Here is a 22555-nt window from a genome sequence, read left to right as displayed (position 1 = left end):
CTCCTTCTGTCTGTCTGCCTACCTGCCTGTCTCTGTCTCTCTCTCTCCTTCTGTCTGTCTGCCTGCCTGTCTCTGTCTCTCTCTCTCCTTCTGTCTGTCTGCCTGCCTGCCTGCCTGTCTCTGTCTCTCTCTCTCCTTCTGTCTGTCTGCCTGCCTGCCTGTCTGTCTCTCTCTCTCCTTCTGTCTGTCTGCCTGTCTGTTTCTCTCCTAATCCCACTAACCCCTTCCCCCACCGCCCTTACCGACCCGCCAAACGCCCCATCATCTCACCTGATCGCCAGCTGGTGCCAGTGGCCATCCGTGAGGTTGACATTGATGGGGGCGACGTTGATGGGGAGGACGTCATCCTCCCTGGTGGGTCCCGTGTGGAGAAGCTCCAGCCCGGTGCCCAAGCCCAGTCCCAGGTACACCTCGCCCCCGTACGCCCGGTGCATGATGAACAACATACCCTGTGGGGCCACGGGGAGATGAGTCTACGGGGAGATGAGTCTACGGGGAGATGAGTCTACGGGGAGATGAGTCTACGGGGAGATGAGTCTACGGAGAGATGAGTCTACGGAGAGATGAGTCTACGAGGGCCAGGGACAGACTGACTGATAGACAGACCAGTTGAGACAGGTAGAGATAAAATATGTGAGAATTAGAGAGAGGTAGAGATAAAATGCGAGATAATTACAGAGAGGTAGAGATAAAATGAGAGATAATCAGAGACAGGTAGAGAGAAAATGTGAGAGAATAAGAGACAGGTAGAGATAAAATGCGAGATAATCATAGACAGGTAGAGATAAAATGTGAGAGAATTAGAGAGAGGTAGAGATAAAATGAGAGATAATCAGAGAGAGGTAGAGATAAAATGTGAGATAATCAGAGACAGGTAGAGATAAAATGTGAGATAATCAGAGACAGGTAGAGATAAAATATGAGATAATCAGAGACAGGTAGAGATAAAATGTGAGATAATCAGAGACAGGTAGAGAGAAAATGTGAGAGAATCAGGTACAGGTAGAGATAAAATATGAGATAATCAGAGACAGGTAGAGATAAAATATGAGATAATCAGAGACAGGTAGAGATAAAATGTGAGATAATCAGAGACAGGTAGAGATAAAATGAGAGATAATCAGAGAGAGAGATGAAATGAGAGATAATCAGAGAGAGAGATGAAATGAGAGATAATCAGAGACAGGTAGAGATAAAATATGAGATAATCAGAGATAGGTAGAGAGAAAATGTGAGAGAATCAGGTACAGGTAGAGATAAAAATGTAAGAGAATCAGAGACAAATAAAGATAAAGACAGAGAAAGACAGGTTGAAAAAATGGGGATATATTAAACAGGGAATAATTACACACATCTTGATTATTTGTAATTACACACATCTTGATTATTTGTAAATACACACATCTTGATTATTTGTAAATACACACATCTTGATTATCTTGATTACCTTTGTTTCGACCAATCAAAATATTACCCCAAACACGTCCTGACACCCACACTTGATTACTCCATCCCCTGCTTCCTCTGTCCACCCACTTGGGCAGGACGGAAGAGCGGTACGGTTTCGCTTCATGCAGGTTGGCCTTCAATCCCCGACCGTCCAAATGGTTGGGCACCATTCCTCTCCCCCCCCCCCCACCCGTCCCATCCCAAATCCTGATCCTGACCCCTTCCCAGTGCTATATAGTCGTAATGGCTTGGCGCTTTCCCCCTGATAATTCCCTCCCTCCTACTTATTCTATTCAAGTATTTCTACTTTTTCTTGTATGCCTCTTCATCGTATTATCAAAATTTGACTAAAAAAATGAAACAAGACGATGATTAACAATTAAGAAAATACATAAGATCTAGATTTGAACAAATTCTATGAACTAGTCCAGTATAAAAGACTATCTTTTACTGAATCACAACACTTTGAACCTAAATATGAAAGCGATGGACAGCAAACCCAAGCAAGGAATCAAAACACAAGAGACAATTCAAGCAAAGAATCAAAGCACAAGAGACAATTCAAGCAAGGAATCAAAACACAAAACAATTCAAGCAAGGAATCAAAGCACAAGAGACAATTCAAGCAAGGAATCAAAGCACAAGAGACAATTCAAGCAAGGAATCAAAACACAAGAGACAATTCAAGCAAGGAATCAAAACAAGAGACAATTCAAGCAAAGAATCAAAGCACAAGAGACAATTCAAGCAAGGAATCAAAGCACAAGAGACAATTCAAGCAAAGAATCAAAGCACAAGGGACAATTCAAGCAAAGAATCAAAGCACAAGAGACAATTCAAGCAAAGAATCAAAGCACAAGAGACAATTCAAGCAAAGAATCAAAGCACAAGGGACAATTCAAGCAAAGAATCAAAGCACAAGAGACAATTCAAGCAAGGAATCAAAACACAAAACAATTCAAGCAAGGAATCAAAGCACAAGAGACAATTCAAGCAAGGAATCAAAGCACAAGAGACAATTCAAGCAAGGAATCAAAGCACAAGAGACAATTCAAGCAAAGAATCAAAGCACAAGAGACAATTCAAGCAAGGAATCAAAACACAAGAGACAATTCAAGCAAAGAATCAAAGCACAAGAGACAATTCAAGCAAGGAATCAAAACACAAAACAATTCAAGCAAGGAATCAAAGCACAAGAGACAATTCAAGCAAGGAATCAAAGCACAAGAGACAATTCAAGCAAGGAATCAAAACACAAGAGACAATTCAAGCAAGGAATCAAAACACAAGAGACAATTCAAGCAAAGAATCAAAGCACAAGAGACAATTCAAGCAAAGAATCAAAGCACAAGAGACAATTCAAGCAAGGAATCAAAGCACAAGAGACAATTCAAGCAAAGAATCAAAGCACAAGGGACAATTCAAGCAAAGAATCAAAGCACAAGAGACAATTCAAGCAAAGAGTCAAAGCGCAAGAGACAATTCAAGCAAAGAATCAAAGCACAAGAGACAATTCAAGCAAAGAATCAAAGCACAAGAGACAATTCAAGCAAAGAATCAAAGCACAAGAAACAATTCAAGCAAAGAATCAAAGCACAAGAGACAATTCAAGCAAAGAATCAAAGCACAAGAGACAATTCAAGCAAAGAATCAAAGCACAAGAGACAATTCAAACAAATAATCAAAACACAAAAGACAATTCAAGCAAAGAATCAAAGCACAAGAGACAATTCAAGCAAAGAATCAAAGCACAAGAGACAATTCAAGCAAAGAATCAAAGCACAAGAGACAATTCAAGCAAAGAATCAAAGCACAAGAGACAATTCAAGCAAAGAATATAAATTAGTAACAGAATTCTCAGCCAAAAAAAATTATAGTAATGAAATTTTTTTTTTCGCAGAGACTCTGAGACAAACAAGAGAGGATCAGAAGCCAAGAATCAAAGGGAGAGTGAGCCAAGCTCGCGGTAATGATACGGGTTCAGAACCCGTATAACGACCCAAGACGTGTTATTGGAATATCTTTAAGTCCCTTTCGTGTACACACACACACACACACACACACACACACACCTGTCTCCTGAAGCCCACATAAAGAGAATAACGTCTGCGGCATATGCGAGGCTGGCTAACATCAGAACGGCGTTCAGGAACCTGTGTAAGGAATCATTCAGAATCTTGTACACCACATATGTAAGACCAATCCTGGAGTATGCGGCCCCAGCATGGAGCCCTTACCTTGTCAAGCACAAGACGAAGCTGGAAAAAGTCCAAAGGTATGCTACTAGACTAGTCCCAGAACTAAGAGGCATGAGTTATGAGGAAAGGCTGCGGGAAATGCACCTTACGACACTGGAAGACAGAAGAGTAAGGGGGGACATGATCACAACCTACAAAATCCTCAGGGGAATCGACCGGGTAAACAAGGATGAACTATTCAACACTGGTGGGACGCGAACAAGGGGACACAGGTGGAAGCTGAGTACCTAAATGAGCCACAGAGACGTTAGAAAGAACTTTTTCAGTGTCAGAGTAGTTAGTAAATGGAATGCATTAGGAAGTGATGTGGTGGAGGCTGACTCCATACACAGTTTCAAATGTAGATATGATAGAGCCCAATAGGCTCAGGAATCTGTACACCAGTTGATTGACGGTTGAGAGGCGGGACCAAAGAGCCAGAGCTCAACCCCCGCAAGCACAATTAGGTGAGTACACACACACACACACTCTCTCCAGTTGACTGACAGTTGAGAGGCGGGACCAAAGAACCAGAGCTCAACCCCAGCAAACACAACTAGGCAAGTACAACTAGGTGAGTACAGGGGCCTCGCGTCTGAGTAAACAGCGCTCTGTGGTCGTAATCCTAAGAGCCCGGGTTCGATCCCCAGCAGAGGTAGAAACAAATGGGCAGTTCCTTTCACCCTGGTGCCCCTGTTCACCTAGCAGTAAAAAGGTACCTGGAAGTTAGACAGCTGTTACGGGCTCCTGGGAATTTAAATATGTGAAAGAGAAATATACGTAGTTGACATAATAGAGGGAAAATAAATTGGTTAGAAAGGCGGGGTCCAAGAGCTAATAGCTCGATTCTGCAGATACAAACAGTAAATACACACTGACACAGAATCGCGTGGAAAAACACACTAACAAGGTTCGAAATACGAGGAAGCTGCACTCACTGGAAAAAGAAAAAAAAGAATGAATTCTGAAAAAAATAATTTTAATGATTGTCAGAGAGGCTGAAGGGAGACCGGAGATTTTTGATGCCCCATCTTCTTCTTCTTATTATTATTATTATTATTATTATTATTATTTTTAGTATCCTTATCATTATAATAATTTTTATTATAATCATTGACTTTTTAAGATTATTATTAGGAGAAATGGCATTCGTAGTTATAGTCTTAGTGATAATAGTAGTGGTAGTGTAGTAGTAGTAGAAGTAGTAGAAGTAGTAGTTACCATAGTAGCTACAGAAGTAGAATTGGTAGCATTGTAGAATTGTTAGCAGCAAATGATGTAGACATAATAGTTTCTGCAAGTAGTTGCAGCAATAGCCCAAGTGTAGTAACAGCAACACACTGGTGGTCATAGAAGCAGTGAAGATAGTTGAGTGTTTCTCTATCTTGCTCTGATGACAGGCCAAAACGCGTTCAGCATTCTCTAATTTTTCAAATGTGGTTTTTTCACATACTTGCATCAGTGTTTTGTGATCAGTGTTTTGTGATCAGTGTTTTGTGATCAGTGTTTTGTGATCAGTGTTTTGTGATCAGTGTTTTGTGATCAGTGTTTCGTGATCAGTGTTTCGTGATCAGTGTTTCGTGATCAGTGTTTTGTGATCAGCGTTTTGTGATCAGCGTTTCGTGATCAGCGTTTCGTGATCAGCGTTTCGTGATCAGCGTTTCGTGATCAGCGTTTCGTGATCAGCGTTTCGTGATCAGCGTTTCGTGATCAGCGTTTCGTGATCAGCGTTTCGTGATCAGTGTTTTGTGATCATACATACATATACATATATATACACACACATAAAAATCACCAAAACTTGCATATTCTCAACCATAATCGAGGCCTCGTGTTAGGCAAAATTATTATCCCTTCAATGAAGTTTATGAGAAAGCCTGTCACTACTAATGAATTACCAGCATTATTATTAATTAATAATCAAGGATTTTGCAAATGGTAACCCAATTATTAATGTACTTGACAAGCATTAAATCTATGACGACGGATCACCTCCCATCTACTACTAAATTAGAAAAACTTTGACTTTGAATTAGAAAGGTTGGAATTGAAAAATTCCAAATTCAAAAAGGAACTGCTATCAAAGGATCTCTGTTATTTTAACATAGAACAGCAGTGATTTTCATTATGGCTTAAACCAACATCAAATTACCCCAGTGAATCGATTTTCCATAATATGAACTATTGTTGGTAAGGATTCAGTGCAATATTTGTTGTCATCGATCAAAATCAGAAAGTTTTACATCTATTTTCTCGAGATTGGAGGCCCGAAGCTTAAGGCTAGCCTCACTCAACACTGCACCGTGATTTCCATGTGGTATGCACCCATCATGGTCGGGTAAGGGGTCACCACAATTCAAGAGTGAACAACGATACACCAAGGTTCTGGCACTTGGGCCAGTTCCCATTGTGTGAAATACTTTCGACAAAATCGTTAAAAACATTTGTGTTATGTAGTATTATAAAATATTATGCATTTATCTCGGGAAATTTAACAACAAATTTTCTTATCATACTATGGTTGTAACAGCACAAACACGTAACTCATAAACCAAACCTCGAACCTCCTACCTGAGGCAGAGAGAGAGAGAGAGAGAGAGAGAGAGAGAGAGAGAGAGAGAGAGAGAGAGAGGAGAGAGAGAAGCAGAGAGGCAGAAAAGACTGGCAGGCAGGCAGGCAGGCAGGCAGGCAGGCAGGCAGGCAGACATACAGACAAACATACAGACAAACATACAGACAGACAAACATACAGAGACAGACAGACACAGACACTACAGACACCCGCAGGCAACAACAGCCACGCTTGAGTTTTAAAGATGAGTTTCAGAACACTGTATACAATATTCCTTCGGACATGACTAAGTAGCTGTTCCACTCTAACTTAATACTCAAACTTACAGAAACTTACTATATCAACCGCCCAGTGCTCACAAATAGCCAATTAGTGTCAACTGTCTCTTGCCTAGACTTCCAGCTGGTTGCAATAAAGACTAAATTTACTGTACCGCCGGGCCGGTTAACCAATTAACTAATGGGAACCGATATTAACATGTTTCAAGATGCTTCAGTCAGCCACAGTTAATTTGCCAAGACAACGGAATTATATAGTGTGTTTCCGGGCGCATTTTGCAGTCTTCAGGTGCAGGTAAACTGGAATATATCTGGATGGAAATGACATATGTCTTCCAGACCAAGTCACTCAGGCTGGCCTTCCAGACCAAGTCACTCAGGCTGGCCTTCCAGACCAAGTCACTCAGGCTGGCCTTCCAGACCAAGTCACTCAGGCTGGCCTTCCAGACCAAGTCACTCAGGCTGGCCTTCCAGACCAAGTCACTCAGGCTGGCCTTCCAGACCAAGTCACTCAGGCTGGCCTTCCAGACCAAGTCACTCAGGCTGGCCTTCCAGACCAAGTCACTCAGGCTGGCCTTCCAGACCAAGTCACTCAGGCTGGCCTTCCAGACCAAGTCACTCAGGCTGGCCTTCCAGACCAAGTCACTCAGGTTGGCCTTCCAGACCAAGTCACTCAGGCTGGCCTTCCAGACCAAGTCACTCAGGCTGGCCTTCCAGACCAAGTCACTCAGGCTGGCCTTCCAGACCCGTCACTCAGGCTGGCCTTCCAGACCCGTCACTCAGGCTGGCCTTCCAGACCAAGTCACTCAGGCTGGCCTTCCAGACCAAGTCACTCAGGCTGGCCTTCCAGACCAAGTCACTCAGGCTGGCCTTCCAGACCAAGTCACTCAGGCTGGCCTTCCAGACCAAGTCACTCAGGCTGGCCTTCCAGACCAAGTCACTCAGGTTGGCCTTCCAGACCAAGTCACTCAGGTTGGCCTTCCAGACCAAGTCACTCAGGCTGGCCTTCCAGACCCGTCACTCAGGCTGGCCTTCCAGACCCGTCACTCAGGCTGGCCTTCCAGACCCGTCACTCAGGCTGGCCTTCCAGACCAAGTCACTCAGGCTGGCCTTCCAGACCAAGTCACTCAGGCTGGCCTTCCAGACCAAGTCACTCAGGCTGGCCTTCCAGACCAAGTCACTCAGGCTGGCCTGGAACAACCTTCCAGAGCCTCACCTGCTACAGTCATTTGTGCTACATTATATTAAGCCATGCAATCAGCTAAGAGCCAGAAGCCATCTCAGTTCATGGCAGGATTTCGTGTTATTGAGTCAACATTAAATAGAATATGTAAAAATGAGTCGTTAATAGTCATGTAGAAGTTATATTCTATTCGCAACAATAGATTACAAATACTAGGCGAGTATAGTAATTAGTTTCTGTTATAGTATGTATCATTGTTATGTGTATACCGTTAATGGGCATGCAACAGGAGGGTGGCGGGGGAGGATGGGGGGGGGCACTGTAATTACTGTGTTACCATTTTTGTGTATCTTATCAGTGTACCATTGACATGGTGGTGTTTGATCATGAAACTACTTAGTAGTACATAGTGTACATATGCATGTATTTATCACTTTGTACACCAAATAAAGTGTACAACATACTATTGTATCATATGTGCTACCAGCATTAGATACCCCCCCAAAAAATACATGTACTAAAATGACTTAATACTAGGTACTTAGTAACTGTGCAAAATCATGCTAATCTTGCACAGTGTGAAGACGAAATTCAAGACAGATTGCACGTTCTATCACCATATCTCTACCAATAGTAAACATTGCTCACTTCCCTCCCTCCCTCACCACACACTCACCATGTTGCCGAGGTCTGGCCTGACGGTGATGAGGAGGGAGAACTCCTTGGGAAACCCGCCGGGATAGATGTCCCTGGTGTGAACCAGCAAGGGGCGGTTCCTCACGGCGCGCCATGAACCGGGTCGAGTACTCGACTCCCGCCATCCGAACTTGTTGGGCTTGTAACGCTTGTCGTGGAGGTGGAGGACATCCAGCGTGCCTGAGAGAGAGAGAGAGAGACATGAGCCACAGCTGAAGGCAGCGTCTTCACCTCATTGTCGTGGAGGTGGAGGACATCCAGCGTGCCTGAGAGAGAGAGACATGAGCCACAGCTGAAGGCAACGTCTTCACCTCATTGTCGTGGAGGTGGAGGACATCCAGCGTGCCTGAGAGAGAGAGAGAGAGAGACATGAGCCACAGCTGAAGGCAGCGTTTTCACCTCATCGGAGTAATCGATGATTACGAAGCATAGGAAGGAGTAGACAGTGTACCAAAAGGAATTACCTGAGAAGAATAGCGAGTCTAAGTACCAATTAAAGGCGGCAGATACGCCATCTACCTATCTACAGAGGTTGCTAGCGACTCAGGCACTCGCAGTGATTCATCTTTCACAAAGTGGACACAAAACACAGCTTCACCTCAGGTTAAAACCATAACAGTGACATAAGAAATATATGACTCCAAACGCCCTATAAATACGTATGTTACATGTACCATATATACGACTCAGAGAAGCTACAGAAGTATGAGGGGGTCGTACCAGCGACGAAGAATCATGGTAGTACGACTACAGAAGCAAAAGATTATGGTACTCCCTCATACAGAAGTATAAGGCAGTATCATGAGAGAAGCAGGAAGGCTATACCATTACAGGTGTATAAGAATAGCACTGTTACAGAAGTATAAGGATAGTATAATAACAAAAAAGGCAATGATAATTCCATTACAGATGTATAATGGTAGTGCCATTACATAAACATCAGGGTCCCATTATATAAGAGACTAAAATCACTATAAAAGTGTATTGCTAGTACCATAATAGAAGTCAGGATGTAATGGTATAAGGGTAAGGGTGTAATTGTATAAGAGGTATAAGGGTGTGGGAAATTTTTACCCACCATATCTAATAATCATCTAAGAAATGTATAATTTCTATATCATATCTAAATCATATCAAAATCATATCTAAATCGTATAAAAATCATATTTGAATCATTAAAGATTCATTATAGCTTGATCCTGGATGACAATGGCACCATGAACACGTACGCAACAGGGCCCCTTTTGATGCCTACGTGACTTTGTACATGATTTCTCAAGGATCCAGAAGCTTCTAGAAGTATTTCTTAATTAAAAAACTATTGGAACATTGATTCAACATCCGGTAGGATTAAAAATCAAATCCTTAATAAGATTCAGTGGTACTTTCAAATACTACTTATAATCTTTAAATCTTATATCTAATTATATTATAATCACATCTTATCTTAATCATAAGTCTAGACTGTAAAAATAATCAATCAATATTCATTGAAGGCTACCGTGCTCAGAGAGCATGGCAGGGCGATGGGGGGAGTGAAGCGCCCACCAACAAGCCCAGGGGGACTCCGCGTTTGTTTACAACTGAGTGAACAAGTGTGACGGATCCTTAGCGAACATTACCAGCTCAAGGACACCTAATCTAATCTTTTTATCGCCAGTGAAAACTCTCTAGAACTGGGGGAGTACCTGGACAATATTTACAAGGAAAATCCTAGAACATTCACATAAAATAGAGTGTATAGTGGAGATCAGTGACACGGTTTCCTCCACCTTCATTCATAAACTTTTATCTCGAATCATTCTTCTGCAACTGCAGGATAATCACGTAGCAACGCTACCAGATCATCATACAGCAACGCTGTAGCAAAATATCGTGCCTAAACTCGACAAGAGAGAGTTAATCAGTCTGGCAAACTTGTCAGACAGGCACCCCGACTGGCAGAGAAGTATATTGAAGGTTATTTGGTATATGATTGGCCAATTGTATGCTTGTGTAGCTTTAATATCCTATAAATCTGTCTGTTGGTTAAAAAGCGAGGCTAAGCCTCATTCATCGGTACGTTTATTAAAATAGTAGTGTAGCTGTGAATCTTATCCAAGCACTAAACCTCATGAGTGTCCATTGTGTCAGAAAAGAATTCAGCCTCAATAAGTAAAAACCTCACAAGTGTCCACAGTCTTGGAAGAGATTCAGTCAAGCTAACTGTATAAAGTGAATATGTCTGCATATATATTTGAATATATAAATTAAGTTATCAATAGCTTGCTTAGTTAATTTTTAAGTTATCATATAAGTTCATTTAATTGAATATAATTTCTAGTACTTACTCAACAGTATTTAGACTATATTTAAGGTCATTTATTTATACTTTTACAATTTAATTTGTTGTTTATAGTATAAGAATCTATTGGCTGTAAGTTATGGTGCTAGGTTAGACTATGTATGTTTAAATCCCTGATTTAAACAGAGCCAGTGTTCAGTCAGATAACTGAATTTATCAAATCTTATCCTTGTATAAAATACAAGCTGATGTGAGATCCCTGTCTACAGGTGGATTGGAACTTCTATCAACTAAGTCATTCACCCCACCTGTCCCTTACAGCCCACAGTTTGTCATTAGGAAAAGAGGATCTAGGATTTACAACCCTAGCTAGAGATTTTAGTTGAATTAATTTGCAGACAGTAATTTTTTAATTTAGTTCAGTACAAGTCCCTGGTAGTCTCCTCTTATATCAATCCCGGCAGGTTTTTCCCACATTAATGGTCCTTCGAACCGGATAATAATGGTCCTTTGTACCTAGATATTTATGATCATTCGTTTACCGAATATTTCAATGCCAAATACATAAGAAACTTCTTGATTTTGCATTGGAATAATTCTTACATATTCTAGCCTAACCTAGCTATCAGCCAATATTTATCATAGCTATATATCTAAGTAAGCAAATAGTTTGCAGTGGCTTAAGCCACCATATCCATTAACTAGTAAGCATTCATAGTATTCATAGCATACTAATATTGTTTTGAGTTAAGAAACCACAGTACTTAAGTATATCAGTGTCAAAGGCACAACTGCATCTTAATCATATTATTACCTACCTCATTGTGGTAACATTACATATATATTTAAGTGTATTATCTTGCATTATCTCTAATCTACTGATTTTCAGAGCTGCTCATTACATAATATTCTTTAAAAAAGTGTTATCATCACTGTAAGAGCATTCCTTACAATCTAACCATAATCAACTATATCATACCCTATTCCAGGTAAAACCAGTAGACATTCTACTGTATTTTATCTAACAATTATTATGGTAACAGATTTTGTAATAACTTTGCAAAAATAGTGCCATTTACTATTTTTAAAAAATTATTACAAGATTTACCAACTTGGTACATTCGTGCATTCGGGTCACAAATCAAATTATTACAGTACTTTTGATAATGAACACCTGCTACAACCAGATTCCAGGGAGGAAATGAAGGACGATCTTTGGAATCATTACCTAAGTAGACAGGAAAGCTCATTTATCAAAATACATTAACATCATACATATTTATCAGAAAAAAGAGAAAAATCTCGGAATCTCCAAAACTCGGAAAAGGTCAAAATGGCTAACAGTGTTCCACCAGCAGCTGAAACAGGAAATAGGAGGACACTTAATGGTCTGCAAAATCACCTAACTCAACTGATTGACAAATGTCAAAAGTTGGCTAGGCAACCATCTCCTGATTTAATAATTCTGAATACCAGAGTAAAAGCAGCTGTGGATAAGTATGAACAAATCAAACGCCATGCAGAGATTTATCTAACAGAAATGGCTAATGCAGATTTAACCCGAAAGGAACTTCAGGAAATTGTCGTTGAAATGACAATGTATGAAGATAAAATCCAAGATCAACTTGATCCTTTAATCAAACAAATATCTCAAGCAGGAACCCAATCCAATGTGAGCTCATCCACTCAACAGAGCAATGCAACTATCACACATATAGCCGCAGAGCTCCCAAAGGTACAATTACCATATTTTGAGGGCAAGGATGAAGACGATTGGGATACCTTCTGGAGACACTTTGATTCTATAATAAATTCCAAGCCCTCTCTCAAAAAGGCGACAAAGTTTCAATATTTGCAAGGCCAGTTACGGGGAGAGGCAAGGCAGGTCATTGCTAATTTGTCATTAACAGATGATGATTACGACCATGCCTTACAGTTGTTACAAGATAACTACAGTGATAAGGAGACTGCAATTGCACGTCTCTCATACAAATTATTGGATTTACCCTCTCCAAATAAAAGTTATGAGTCACTACAATCATTTCGATTGTCTATAGAATCAATCATCAAAGCCCTCAGTACAAAAGTACCTGTAGGTGATGCAGAGTGGCTTATAAAGTTAATCATTCAAAGGAAACTTCCAAATGAGGTCATAGACAGCCTATGCACTCATTATAACACCAACATCTTATCACAAAGCCAAATCATTGATGGACTTCGAGCTTACGTACAAAGATTACGAAGCCGAGGAAAACTTAGATCTCAAGAAAAAATCCCCAAAGGTGAATCCACGGACAAAAGCAAAAATGTCCAGAATGGCAGTCAAAAATCAAGGCAACAAAACTCCTCTTCTGCAAAGTGGAAACAGAATAATGTTGGCTCTTATGCTATAGCACCCACAGTTAACAGAACTGTAGGAAACCAAGCTCCTAAGACAGATAAGACAAAAGGAGCTACAAGTGCCCCAAAATGTTTATTCTGTCAAGAAGCACATACCATTTATCAATGCACAGTTTATGTAGGCCGTGCCAGTCGAATCGATCGACTGAAATCTCTGAACAGGTGCATCCGTTGTCTACGGAAGCACGATACTAGTGAGTGTATCACTCAATTGCAGAACTGCCAATATTGTCATAAAAGTGTACATCACACAGCACTCTGTGGTGATATTAACACTCAATCCAGATCACAGACTTCCAATAATCAACATGCATCTCAGGCAAAGCCCAAAGATGATAATACCACAACAGCCGTACAATTCTGTACAGTAATGAGCAATGTCAACGACTTGGATACAGAAATTGTTACAACAGCCATATTGCCTACTGCACAGCTAGAACTATGCAATCAAGGAATTTGTATTCCAACTAGAGGCTTTTTTGATCAAGGGTCACAGAAAACCTTTATCAGTAAAAAGATGGCAGAAGATTTACAACTTAAATCTTCAAAGCAAGTATCTACATCCATATCAGGGTTTTTTACTAATTCTGGTCGTAGAACCTTTCCAGTAGTAAAACTCAATGTCTGTCTAGGTACATCCCAAAGGACAGTAGAAGCCATAGTAGTTGATAAAATTCCTACTGAAATGGAAGTGACTGGTCTGACAGCCACAATTAAATTCCTAAAATAAAAAGGAATCCAATTAGCAGATCCTCTACTCGATTCTGACTACATAGGAGATATCGGAATCCTGATTGGAGCTGACTACTATCATCGATTCATTCTGGGATCAGAAGAATCTATGGGTATGAATATACTCAAATCAGCAGGAGGCATATTGATGACAGGACCTATACTAGATCTTGAACCTTCAACTCCTGAAAAATCACATCATACAGAAACTGTAATAGTGGCATGACTAGGCAAAGAACAGTCACCACTTAAAATCCCCCACATGATTGATGATGGATTGGAATCTGTACCTCAATTGTGGGAACTTGATGCCATAGGAATAATTCCTGAACAACCAAGTCCTGATGATGTCTGTGCATACAATCAGTACTTAGAAACTGTACAGTACTATGATGGACAGCACTGGGTAAGGCTACCATGGAAAATCAACCATAAAACCTTACCTACCAATTATCACATGGCTTATAGTCAATTTAAATCTCAACTAGCAAAGCTAAGAAAAAGGCCTGAGCATTTAAAACTCTATCATGAGATTATTGCTCAACAATTAAAGAATAAATTCATCGAAGTCGTGAAACATGACAATAAGCAAACAGGCCATTTTTTACCACACATGGCTGTAATGAGAGAATCAAAAACGACTCCTTTACGGATAGTTTTTAATTGTAGCTCTAAATCTGGACCCCAAGGAACCAGTCTAAATGATTGTTTGCAAACAGGTCCCAGTCTAACTCAGAAATTGTATGACATACTGTTGAAGTTTAGACTTAACAAATATGCGTATTCAGCAGATATAAGTAAGGCCTTTCTAAGAGTTGGCTTACAGGAAGAAGATAGAGACTTCACTAAGTTTCTATGGGTAGAGAACCCAGAAGATGTCAATAGTCCAGTAGTGACTTTCAGATTCTCATCAGTTCTTTTTGGCGCGACAAGCAGTCCATTTCTATTGCAAGCAACTCTAGATACTCATCTGAAGAAATCATCAAGTCCCTGTAAGACTGAAATCAGTCAAAATCTATATGTAGATAATTTTCAAGGGACAGTTAACAGTACTACTGAACTGTTACAATTATATCAAGAGGCCAACAAGGAGCTACAAGGTGCCAACATGCCACTACAATCTTGGGCCTCTAATAATGCAACATTGAATAATCAAATAGCAAGAGATTACCCTGAATATCACGTACCAGAATCACAAAAGGTGTTAGGTATGGATTGGGATTTAATCTCGGACACAATATCGATCAAATCCGTGCCAGTAAATTACAACATCACTACAAAAAGGGATTTGCTTTCACAAGTTAGCAAAGTATTCGACCCACTTGGTCTACTAAATCCTTTGACTATCAAGTGGCGTTTATTGGTGCAACAAGCATGGAAAGCTAAGGTTGGTTGGGATGATCCACTACCAATCCAGTTACAAAAAGCTTGGATGGAAGTGGCTCAAGAACAAACTTTAGTTGAAAAGATAATCTTTCCGAGACACATAGTCGAGGAAAATGAAGAAGTATCACTACATGTATTCGCAGACTCGTCAGCCAAAGCTTTTGGAGCTTGTGCTTACTTAGTGACTTCTAATCAATCATATCTTATCACCTCTAAGGCCAGAGTAGCTCCATTAAAAAAGAGGACTTTGCCTCAGATGGAACTAACAGCACTGCTAACTGGAACACGCTTAGCAGTACATATCAAACAAGTCTTGTCTACCATGAACATCAAAGATGTCATTATATGGTCTGACAATGAAGCTGTCTTACAATGGGTACGAAACGACAACTGTCCAACTCCATATGTAAAAAATCGCGTCTCGGAAATTAAAGAAATTTCCGCAGGCTTTCAATTGTTGCATGTACCAACAAAGGATAATCCAGCTGATCTCTTAACAAGAGGTATGACATTTAAACAGTTTGCAAAGGCAGATATTTGGTTTCATGGGCCTCGATGGTTAGTGAATGGTAGTTGGCCTGAACAAAAGCCACACGTCATTACGACACAAACCATAACTACCACCAGGCAGCAAGCTCAAATATCAGTCTTGGATTGTACTCGTTACTCCTCGCTCATCAAATTAATCAATGTAACACAGAACGTGTTTCAATATCTCAGGAAAAAAGGTATAAAATACACTTTTCCAGATGCACTTATCTATTGGGTAAGACAAGCCCAGAGAGAAACTTATGGGAATAACTATGAAAATCTTCCGCATAAGTTAAAACACAATCTCGGTCTGTGGATAGACCAAGAAAATCACAACATTCTGCGTTGTGGAGGGAGACTTAAACACGCAGATATCAATCTAGATACCGTGCATCCATGGCTTTTACCAAAAAATCATTGGATCACAAGGTTGATTGTGTTGCATACACATCAACAAATCATCAAACATGGAGGAGTGTTAGACACACTCACACAAATCAGACAGCAGTACTGGATTCCTCAGGGAAGACAGTCAGTCAAATCAATCTTGAAGAATTGCATGATATGCCGAAGGTACGATGCAAGATCTTGCTCTTATCCAGGGCCACCACCCCTGCCAAAGGAACGAGTGGTCCATCTACAACCTTTCGAAACGACAGGAGTAGATTATACAGGAGCAATATATCTAACAGGGACTGCAGATAAGCAACCTATCAAGGCATACATCTGTCTGTTCACCTGTGCAACCACCAGGGCAGTACATCTAGAGGTAACACCCGATATGACTGCTCAATCATTTATTCAAGCTTCCCGCAGATTCGCAGCACGCCGATCATGCCCTAAGCTGATGATTTCAGATAACGGAGCAAACTTGGTAGCTGGAGAAGCATGTCTACGGGAAATCTGTTCCCATCCTGCAGTTACTTCCACACTGGAACAGCGTCATTGCAGATGGAAATTTATCCCTCCGAGAGCCCCATGGCACGGAGGATTTTATGAACGGTTAATAGGAACTGTAAAATGATCCTTGAGAAAATCTCTACACCGTCAGAAAATCAATCTTCAAGAACTCCAGACAGTAATCACGGAAATAGAATCAAGGGTGAATAACCGGCCGTTGACTTACTTGTCTGAGGATCCTACTCAACATGAGCCGTTAAGTCCTGCCCACCTAATGTATGGAAGACTTCTGACTCCAGTACCATCTCTAGTGGATGATGAGATCAGAGATCCCTCATATGTGGGTCAGAGCGAGTTGGTTCAGGGGTATAAACATCTGTCCAGCATAATCCAAAAATGGAATGATGTTTGGACAAAAGAATATCTTACATCTCTACGAGAACATCACTATGGGGCCAATGTCCCACATAATATATCTAATCTCCAACCTGGCGATATTGTCTTGGTAGACAGTGATGGCCCTAGGGCTGACTGGCCATTAGGTAAAGTTGTCTCAGTCCATCCAGATAGTCAGGGGATTTTGAGAATAGTCAAAATCCTGTCTAAAGGAACAACTTCACTAAAGACATTGGACAAACTCATCCACATGGAATCAGTGAGCCAGCTGCAGTTAGATCCTGAGAGACCTCAAGACACTCTAACTCCACAAGACCCACAGACTCCTAACAGACACAATCGTCCACAACGGACAGCAGCACAAAAGTGCAAGCAAAATTTGCACTTGTATTATCAATCCAATGGAGAGTAAATGAATACATATGGTTACTATTGTCCTAAGTATTGGACTCTGTGCCAGTTCTCTCCCTCTGGAAGATGTGGGAAATTTTTACCCACCATATCTAATAATCATCTAAGAAATGTATAATTTCTATATCATATCTAAATCATATCAAAATCATATCTAAATCGTATAAAAGTCATATTTGAATCATTAAAGATTCATTATAGCTTGATCCTGGATGACAATGGCACCATGAACACGTACGCAACAGGGCCCCTTTTGATGCCTACGTGACTTTGTACATGATTTCTCAAGGATCCAGAAGCTTCTAGAAGTATTTCTTAATTAAAAAACTATTGGAACATTGATTCAACATCCGGTAGGATTAAAAATCAAATCCTTAATAAGATTCAGTGGTACTTTCAAATACTACTTATAATCTTTAAATCTTATATCTAATTATATTATAATCACATCTTATCTTAATCATAAGTCTAGACTGTAAAAATAATCAATCAATATTCATTGAAGGCTACCGTGCTCAGAGAGCATGGCAGGGCGATGGGGGGAGTGAAGCGCCCACCAACAAGCCCAGGGGGACTCCGCGTTTGTTTACAACTGAGTGAACAAGTGTGACGGATCCTTAGCGAACATTACCAGCTCAAGGACACCTAATCTAATCTTTTTATCGCCAGTGAAAACTCTCTAGAACTGGGGGAGTACCTGGACAATATTTACAAGGAAAATCCTAGAACATTCACATAAAATAGAGTGTATAGTGGAGATCAGTGACACGGTTTCCTCCACCTTCATTCATAAACTTTTATCTCGAATCATTCTTCTGCAACTGCAGGATAATCACGTAGCAACGCTACCAGATCATCATACAGCAACGCTGTAGCAAAATATCGTGCCTAAACTCGACGAGAGAGTTAATCAGTCTGGCAAACTTGTCAGACAGGCACCCCGACTGGCAGAGAAGTATATTGAAGGTTATTTGGTATATGATTGGCCAATTGTATGCTTGTGTAGCTTTAATATCCTATAAATCTGTCTGTTGGTTAAAAAGCGAGGCTAAGCCTCATTCATCGGTACGTTTATTAAAATAGTAGTGTAGCTGTGAATCTTATCCAAGCACTAAACCTCATGAGTGTCCATTGTGTCAGAAAAGAATTCAGCCTCAATAAGTAAAAACCTCACAAGTGTCTACAGTCTTGGAAGAGATTCAGTCAAGCTAACTGTATAAAGTGAATATGTCTGCATATATATTTGAATATATAAATTAAGTTATCAATAGCTTGCTTAGTTAATTTTTAAGTTATCATATAAGTTCATTTAATTGAATATAATTTCTAGTACTTACTCAACAGTATTTAGACTATATTTAAGGTCATTTATTTATACTTTTACAATTTAATTTGTTGTTTATAGTATAAGAATCTATTGGCTGTAAGTTATGGTGCTAGGTTAGACTATGTATGTTTAAATCCCTGATTTAAACAGAGCCAGTGTTCAGTCAGATAACTGAATTTATCAAATCTTATCCTTGTATAAAATACAAGCTGATGTGAGATCCCTGTCTACAGGTGGATTGGAACTTCTATCAACTAAGTCATTCACCCCACCTGTCCCTTACAGCCCACAGTTTGTCATTAGGAAAAGAGGATCTAGGATTTACAACCCTAGCTAGAGATTTTAGTTGAATTAATTTGCAGACAGTAATTTTTTAATTTAGTTCAGTACAAGTCCCTGGTAGTCTCCTCTTATATCAATCCCGGCAGGTCTTTCCCACAAAGGGTATAAGGCCAGTTCCTCAACAGGAGTGTCGTAGGATCCAACCACTCCACAAGTCACACGGACCTCAATACAAGTTACAAGTGGTGTATCACTAAACAAGTTACAGACGACGTACCATTACAGGAGAAGAAGTTACAGCGTCGTCTCTCGGTGTTGTACCCCTGACAACCCTCACTGTGGAGGCAGTACCTGCAAAATAAAGAAAAAATCAACATCAACAGTCCCTGCAACACCACAAGTCCACTTCAACAGTCCCTGCAACACCACAAGTCCACTTCTACAGTCCCTGCAACACCACAAGTCCACTTCAACAGTCCCTGCAACACCACAAGTCCACTTCAACAGTCCCTGCAACACCACAAGTCCACTTCAACAGTCCCTGCAACACCACAAGTCCACCTCAACAGTCCCTGCAACACCACAAGTCCACCTCAACAGTCCCTGCAACACCACAAGTCCACCTCAACAGTCCCTGCAACACCACAAGTCCACCTCAACAGTCCCTGCAACACCACAAGTCCACTTCAACAGTCCCTGCAACACCACAAGTCCACTTCAACAGTCCCTGCAACACCACAAGTCCACTTCAACAGTCCCTGCAACACCACAAGTCCACTTCAACAGCCCCTGCAACACCACAAGTCCACTTCAACAGTCCCTGCAACACCACAAGTCCACTTCAACAGTCCCTGCAACACCACAAGTCCACTTCAACAGCCCCTGCAACACCACAAGTCCACTTCAACAGTCCCTGCAACACCACAAGTCCACTTCAACAGTCCCTGCAACACCACAAGTCCACTTCAACAGTCCCTGCAACACCACAAGTCCACTTCAACAGTCCCTGCAACACCACAAGTCCACTTCAACAGTCCCTGCAACACCACAAGTCCACTTCAACAGTCCCTGCAACACCACAAGTCCACTTCAACAGTCCCTGCAACACCACAAGTCCACTTCAACAGCCCCTGCAACACCACAAGTCCACTTCAACAGTCCCTGCAACACCACAAGTCCACTTCAACAGCCCCTGCAACACCACAAGTCCACTTCAACAGTCCCTGCAACACCACAAGTCCACTTCAACAGTCCCTGCAACACCACAAGTCCACTTCAACAGTCCCTGCAACACCACAAGTCCACTTCAACAGTCCCTGCAACACCACAAGTCCACTTCAACAGTCCCTGCAACACCACAAGTCCACTTCAACAGTCCCTGCAACACCACAAGTCCACTTCAACAGTCCCTGCAACACCACAAGTCCACCTCAACAGTCCCTGCAACACCACAAGTCCACCTCAACAGTCCCTACAACACCACAAGTCCACTTCAACAGTCCCTGCAACACCACAAGTCCACTTCAACAGTCCCTACAACACTATATTTCATAGCGATCTGAGGAAAGTTGCGATTAGCGTGTCTGTCGCAATTACAAATCTCAAAATGCTGGTGAACACTGTGGAGGAGAGAAGGTTATGACACTAAGAAAACATAAACATCTTACAAGGTATGGAATAGAGCGCGCGCGCGCACACACACTGGTGTCGCTGGTGGCTAAGCGGACAGCACGCTGGATACGTAATCCTGTGGTCAGGGGTTTGATTCCCGGCGCCGGCGGAAACAGTTGGGCAGAGTTTTTTTTTCACCCTGCTGCTCCTGTTACCTAGCAGTAATTTCATCATCTTACATTTACTTGGGTTGAACTTTAGTAGCCATTTGTTGCACCATTCCTTCAGTTTGTCTAGGTCATCTTGTAGCCTCATACTGTCTTCCTCTCTTAATCCTCCTCATAATCTTTGCATCATCAGCAAACATTGAGAGGAACGAGTCTATTCCTTCTGGGAGATCATTTACATATATCAGAAAAAGTATAGGTCCAAGGACTGATCCCTGTGGGACTCCACTGGTGACGCATCGCCACTCTGAGACCTCCCCACTCACAGTGACTCACTGTCTTCTTATGCTTAGGTACTCCGTTATCCAGTCGAGTAGCTTCCCTTTCACTCCTGCCTGCATCTCCAGCTTGTGCACTTAAGTGGTACAGTGTCAAAGGCTTTCTGGCAATCCAAAAATATGCAGTCTGCCCAGCCCTCTCTATCTTGTCTGATTTGTGTTGCCTGGTCATAGAATTCAATTAATCCTGTAAGGCATGATTTGTCCTCCCTGAACCCATGTTGATGTTGTGTTACAAAGTTCTTTCGCTCCAGATGTTCCACTAGTACTGTTTTTTGCACAATCTTCTCCATCATCTTGCATGGTATGCAAGTTAGGGACACTGGCCTGTAGTTCAGTGCCTGCTGTCTATCACCATTCTTGTATATTGGGACTACATTGGTCGTTTTCCAAATTTTTGGCAGCTCACCTGTTACCAGTGATTCGTTATACACAATGGCGAGTGACTGGCACAGAGCTTCTGCTCCTTCCTTTAGTATCTATGGTGAGATTACATCCTGGCTTATAGCCTTTGTCACATCCAAATCTAGCAAATACTTCCTCATCTCCCCAGTGGTAATCACAAACGCCTCTAGTGATGTCTGGTTAGATATTCCCTCTCTTATCTCTGGGACTTCACTTTGCTCTACTGTGAAGTCCTCCTGGAATCTCTTATTGAGTTCCTCACACACTTCCTTGTCGTTTGTAGTGAATCTGTCTGCCCCTATCCTCAGTTTCATTACCTGTTCCTTCACTGTTTTTTTTTCTCCTGATGTGGCTGTGCAGCAATTTAGCTTGAGTCTTTGCCTTTCTCGCTATGTCATTTTCATATTGCCTCTCTGCCTCTCTTCTCACCCTCACGTTTCATTCCTGGCTCTCTGGTATCTTTCTCTGCTCTCTAGTGTCCTATATTCTATAGTTTCTCCACGCCCTTTTACTTAGTTGCTTTGCTAGCTTATATCTCTGATTAAACCATGGGTTTCTTGTCTGCATTAAATTTTTTCCTTTTGGACTGGGTCGAACTGGTCTGCCGGCTCCTTACACACCTGTGTGATGTAGTGCATCATGTCTTGTGTGTGTGTGTGTGTGTACTCATCGATTTGTGCCTGCAGGATCGAGCACTGACTCTTGGATCCCGCCTTTCTAGCCATCGGTTGTTTGCAGCAATAACTCCGGTCCTATTTCCCAATCATATCTAGTTTTATAATTATGAAGAGAGTTTGCTTCCACAACCTGTTCCTTAAGTGCATTCCATTTCCCCACTACTCTCACGCTAAAAGAAAACTTCCTAACATCTCTGTGACTCATCTGAGTTTCCAGCTTCCACCCATGTCCCCTCGTTCTGTTACTGTTCCGTGTGAACATTTCGTCTATTTCCACTCTGTCAATTCCCCTG

General features: G+C 41.3%; 1 protein-coding gene across 1 annotated transcript in view; it reads right to left on the bottom strand.

Moving 5' to 3' along the window:
- Nucleotides 1–22555, bottom strand: part of LOC123767108 (uncharacterized) — a 648486-nt gene that overhangs the window by 57948 nt on the left and 567983 nt on the right. Inside the window, exons 7-9 of the mRNA XM_069304872.1 lie at nt 19342–19415; nt 8396–8595; nt 271–449 (exon numbers count right to left, since the gene is read on the bottom strand). Of these exons, the coding sequence (XP_069160973.1) occupies nt 271–449; nt 8396–8595; nt 19342–19415 (453 nt within the window). The remainder of the gene's footprint in view (nt 1–270; nt 450–8395; nt 8596–19341; nt 19416–22555) is intronic.

Source organism: Procambarus clarkii, chromosome 53, assembly GCF_040958095.1.
Source record: "Procambarus clarkii isolate CNS0578487 chromosome 53, FALCON_Pclarkii_2.0, whole genome shotgun sequence".
In the NCBI taxonomy this organism is placed as follows: Eukaryota; Metazoa; Arthropoda; class Malacostraca; order Decapoda; family Cambaridae; genus Procambarus; species Procambarus clarkii.
This window is presented reverse-complemented; position numbering and strand designations above follow the sequence as displayed.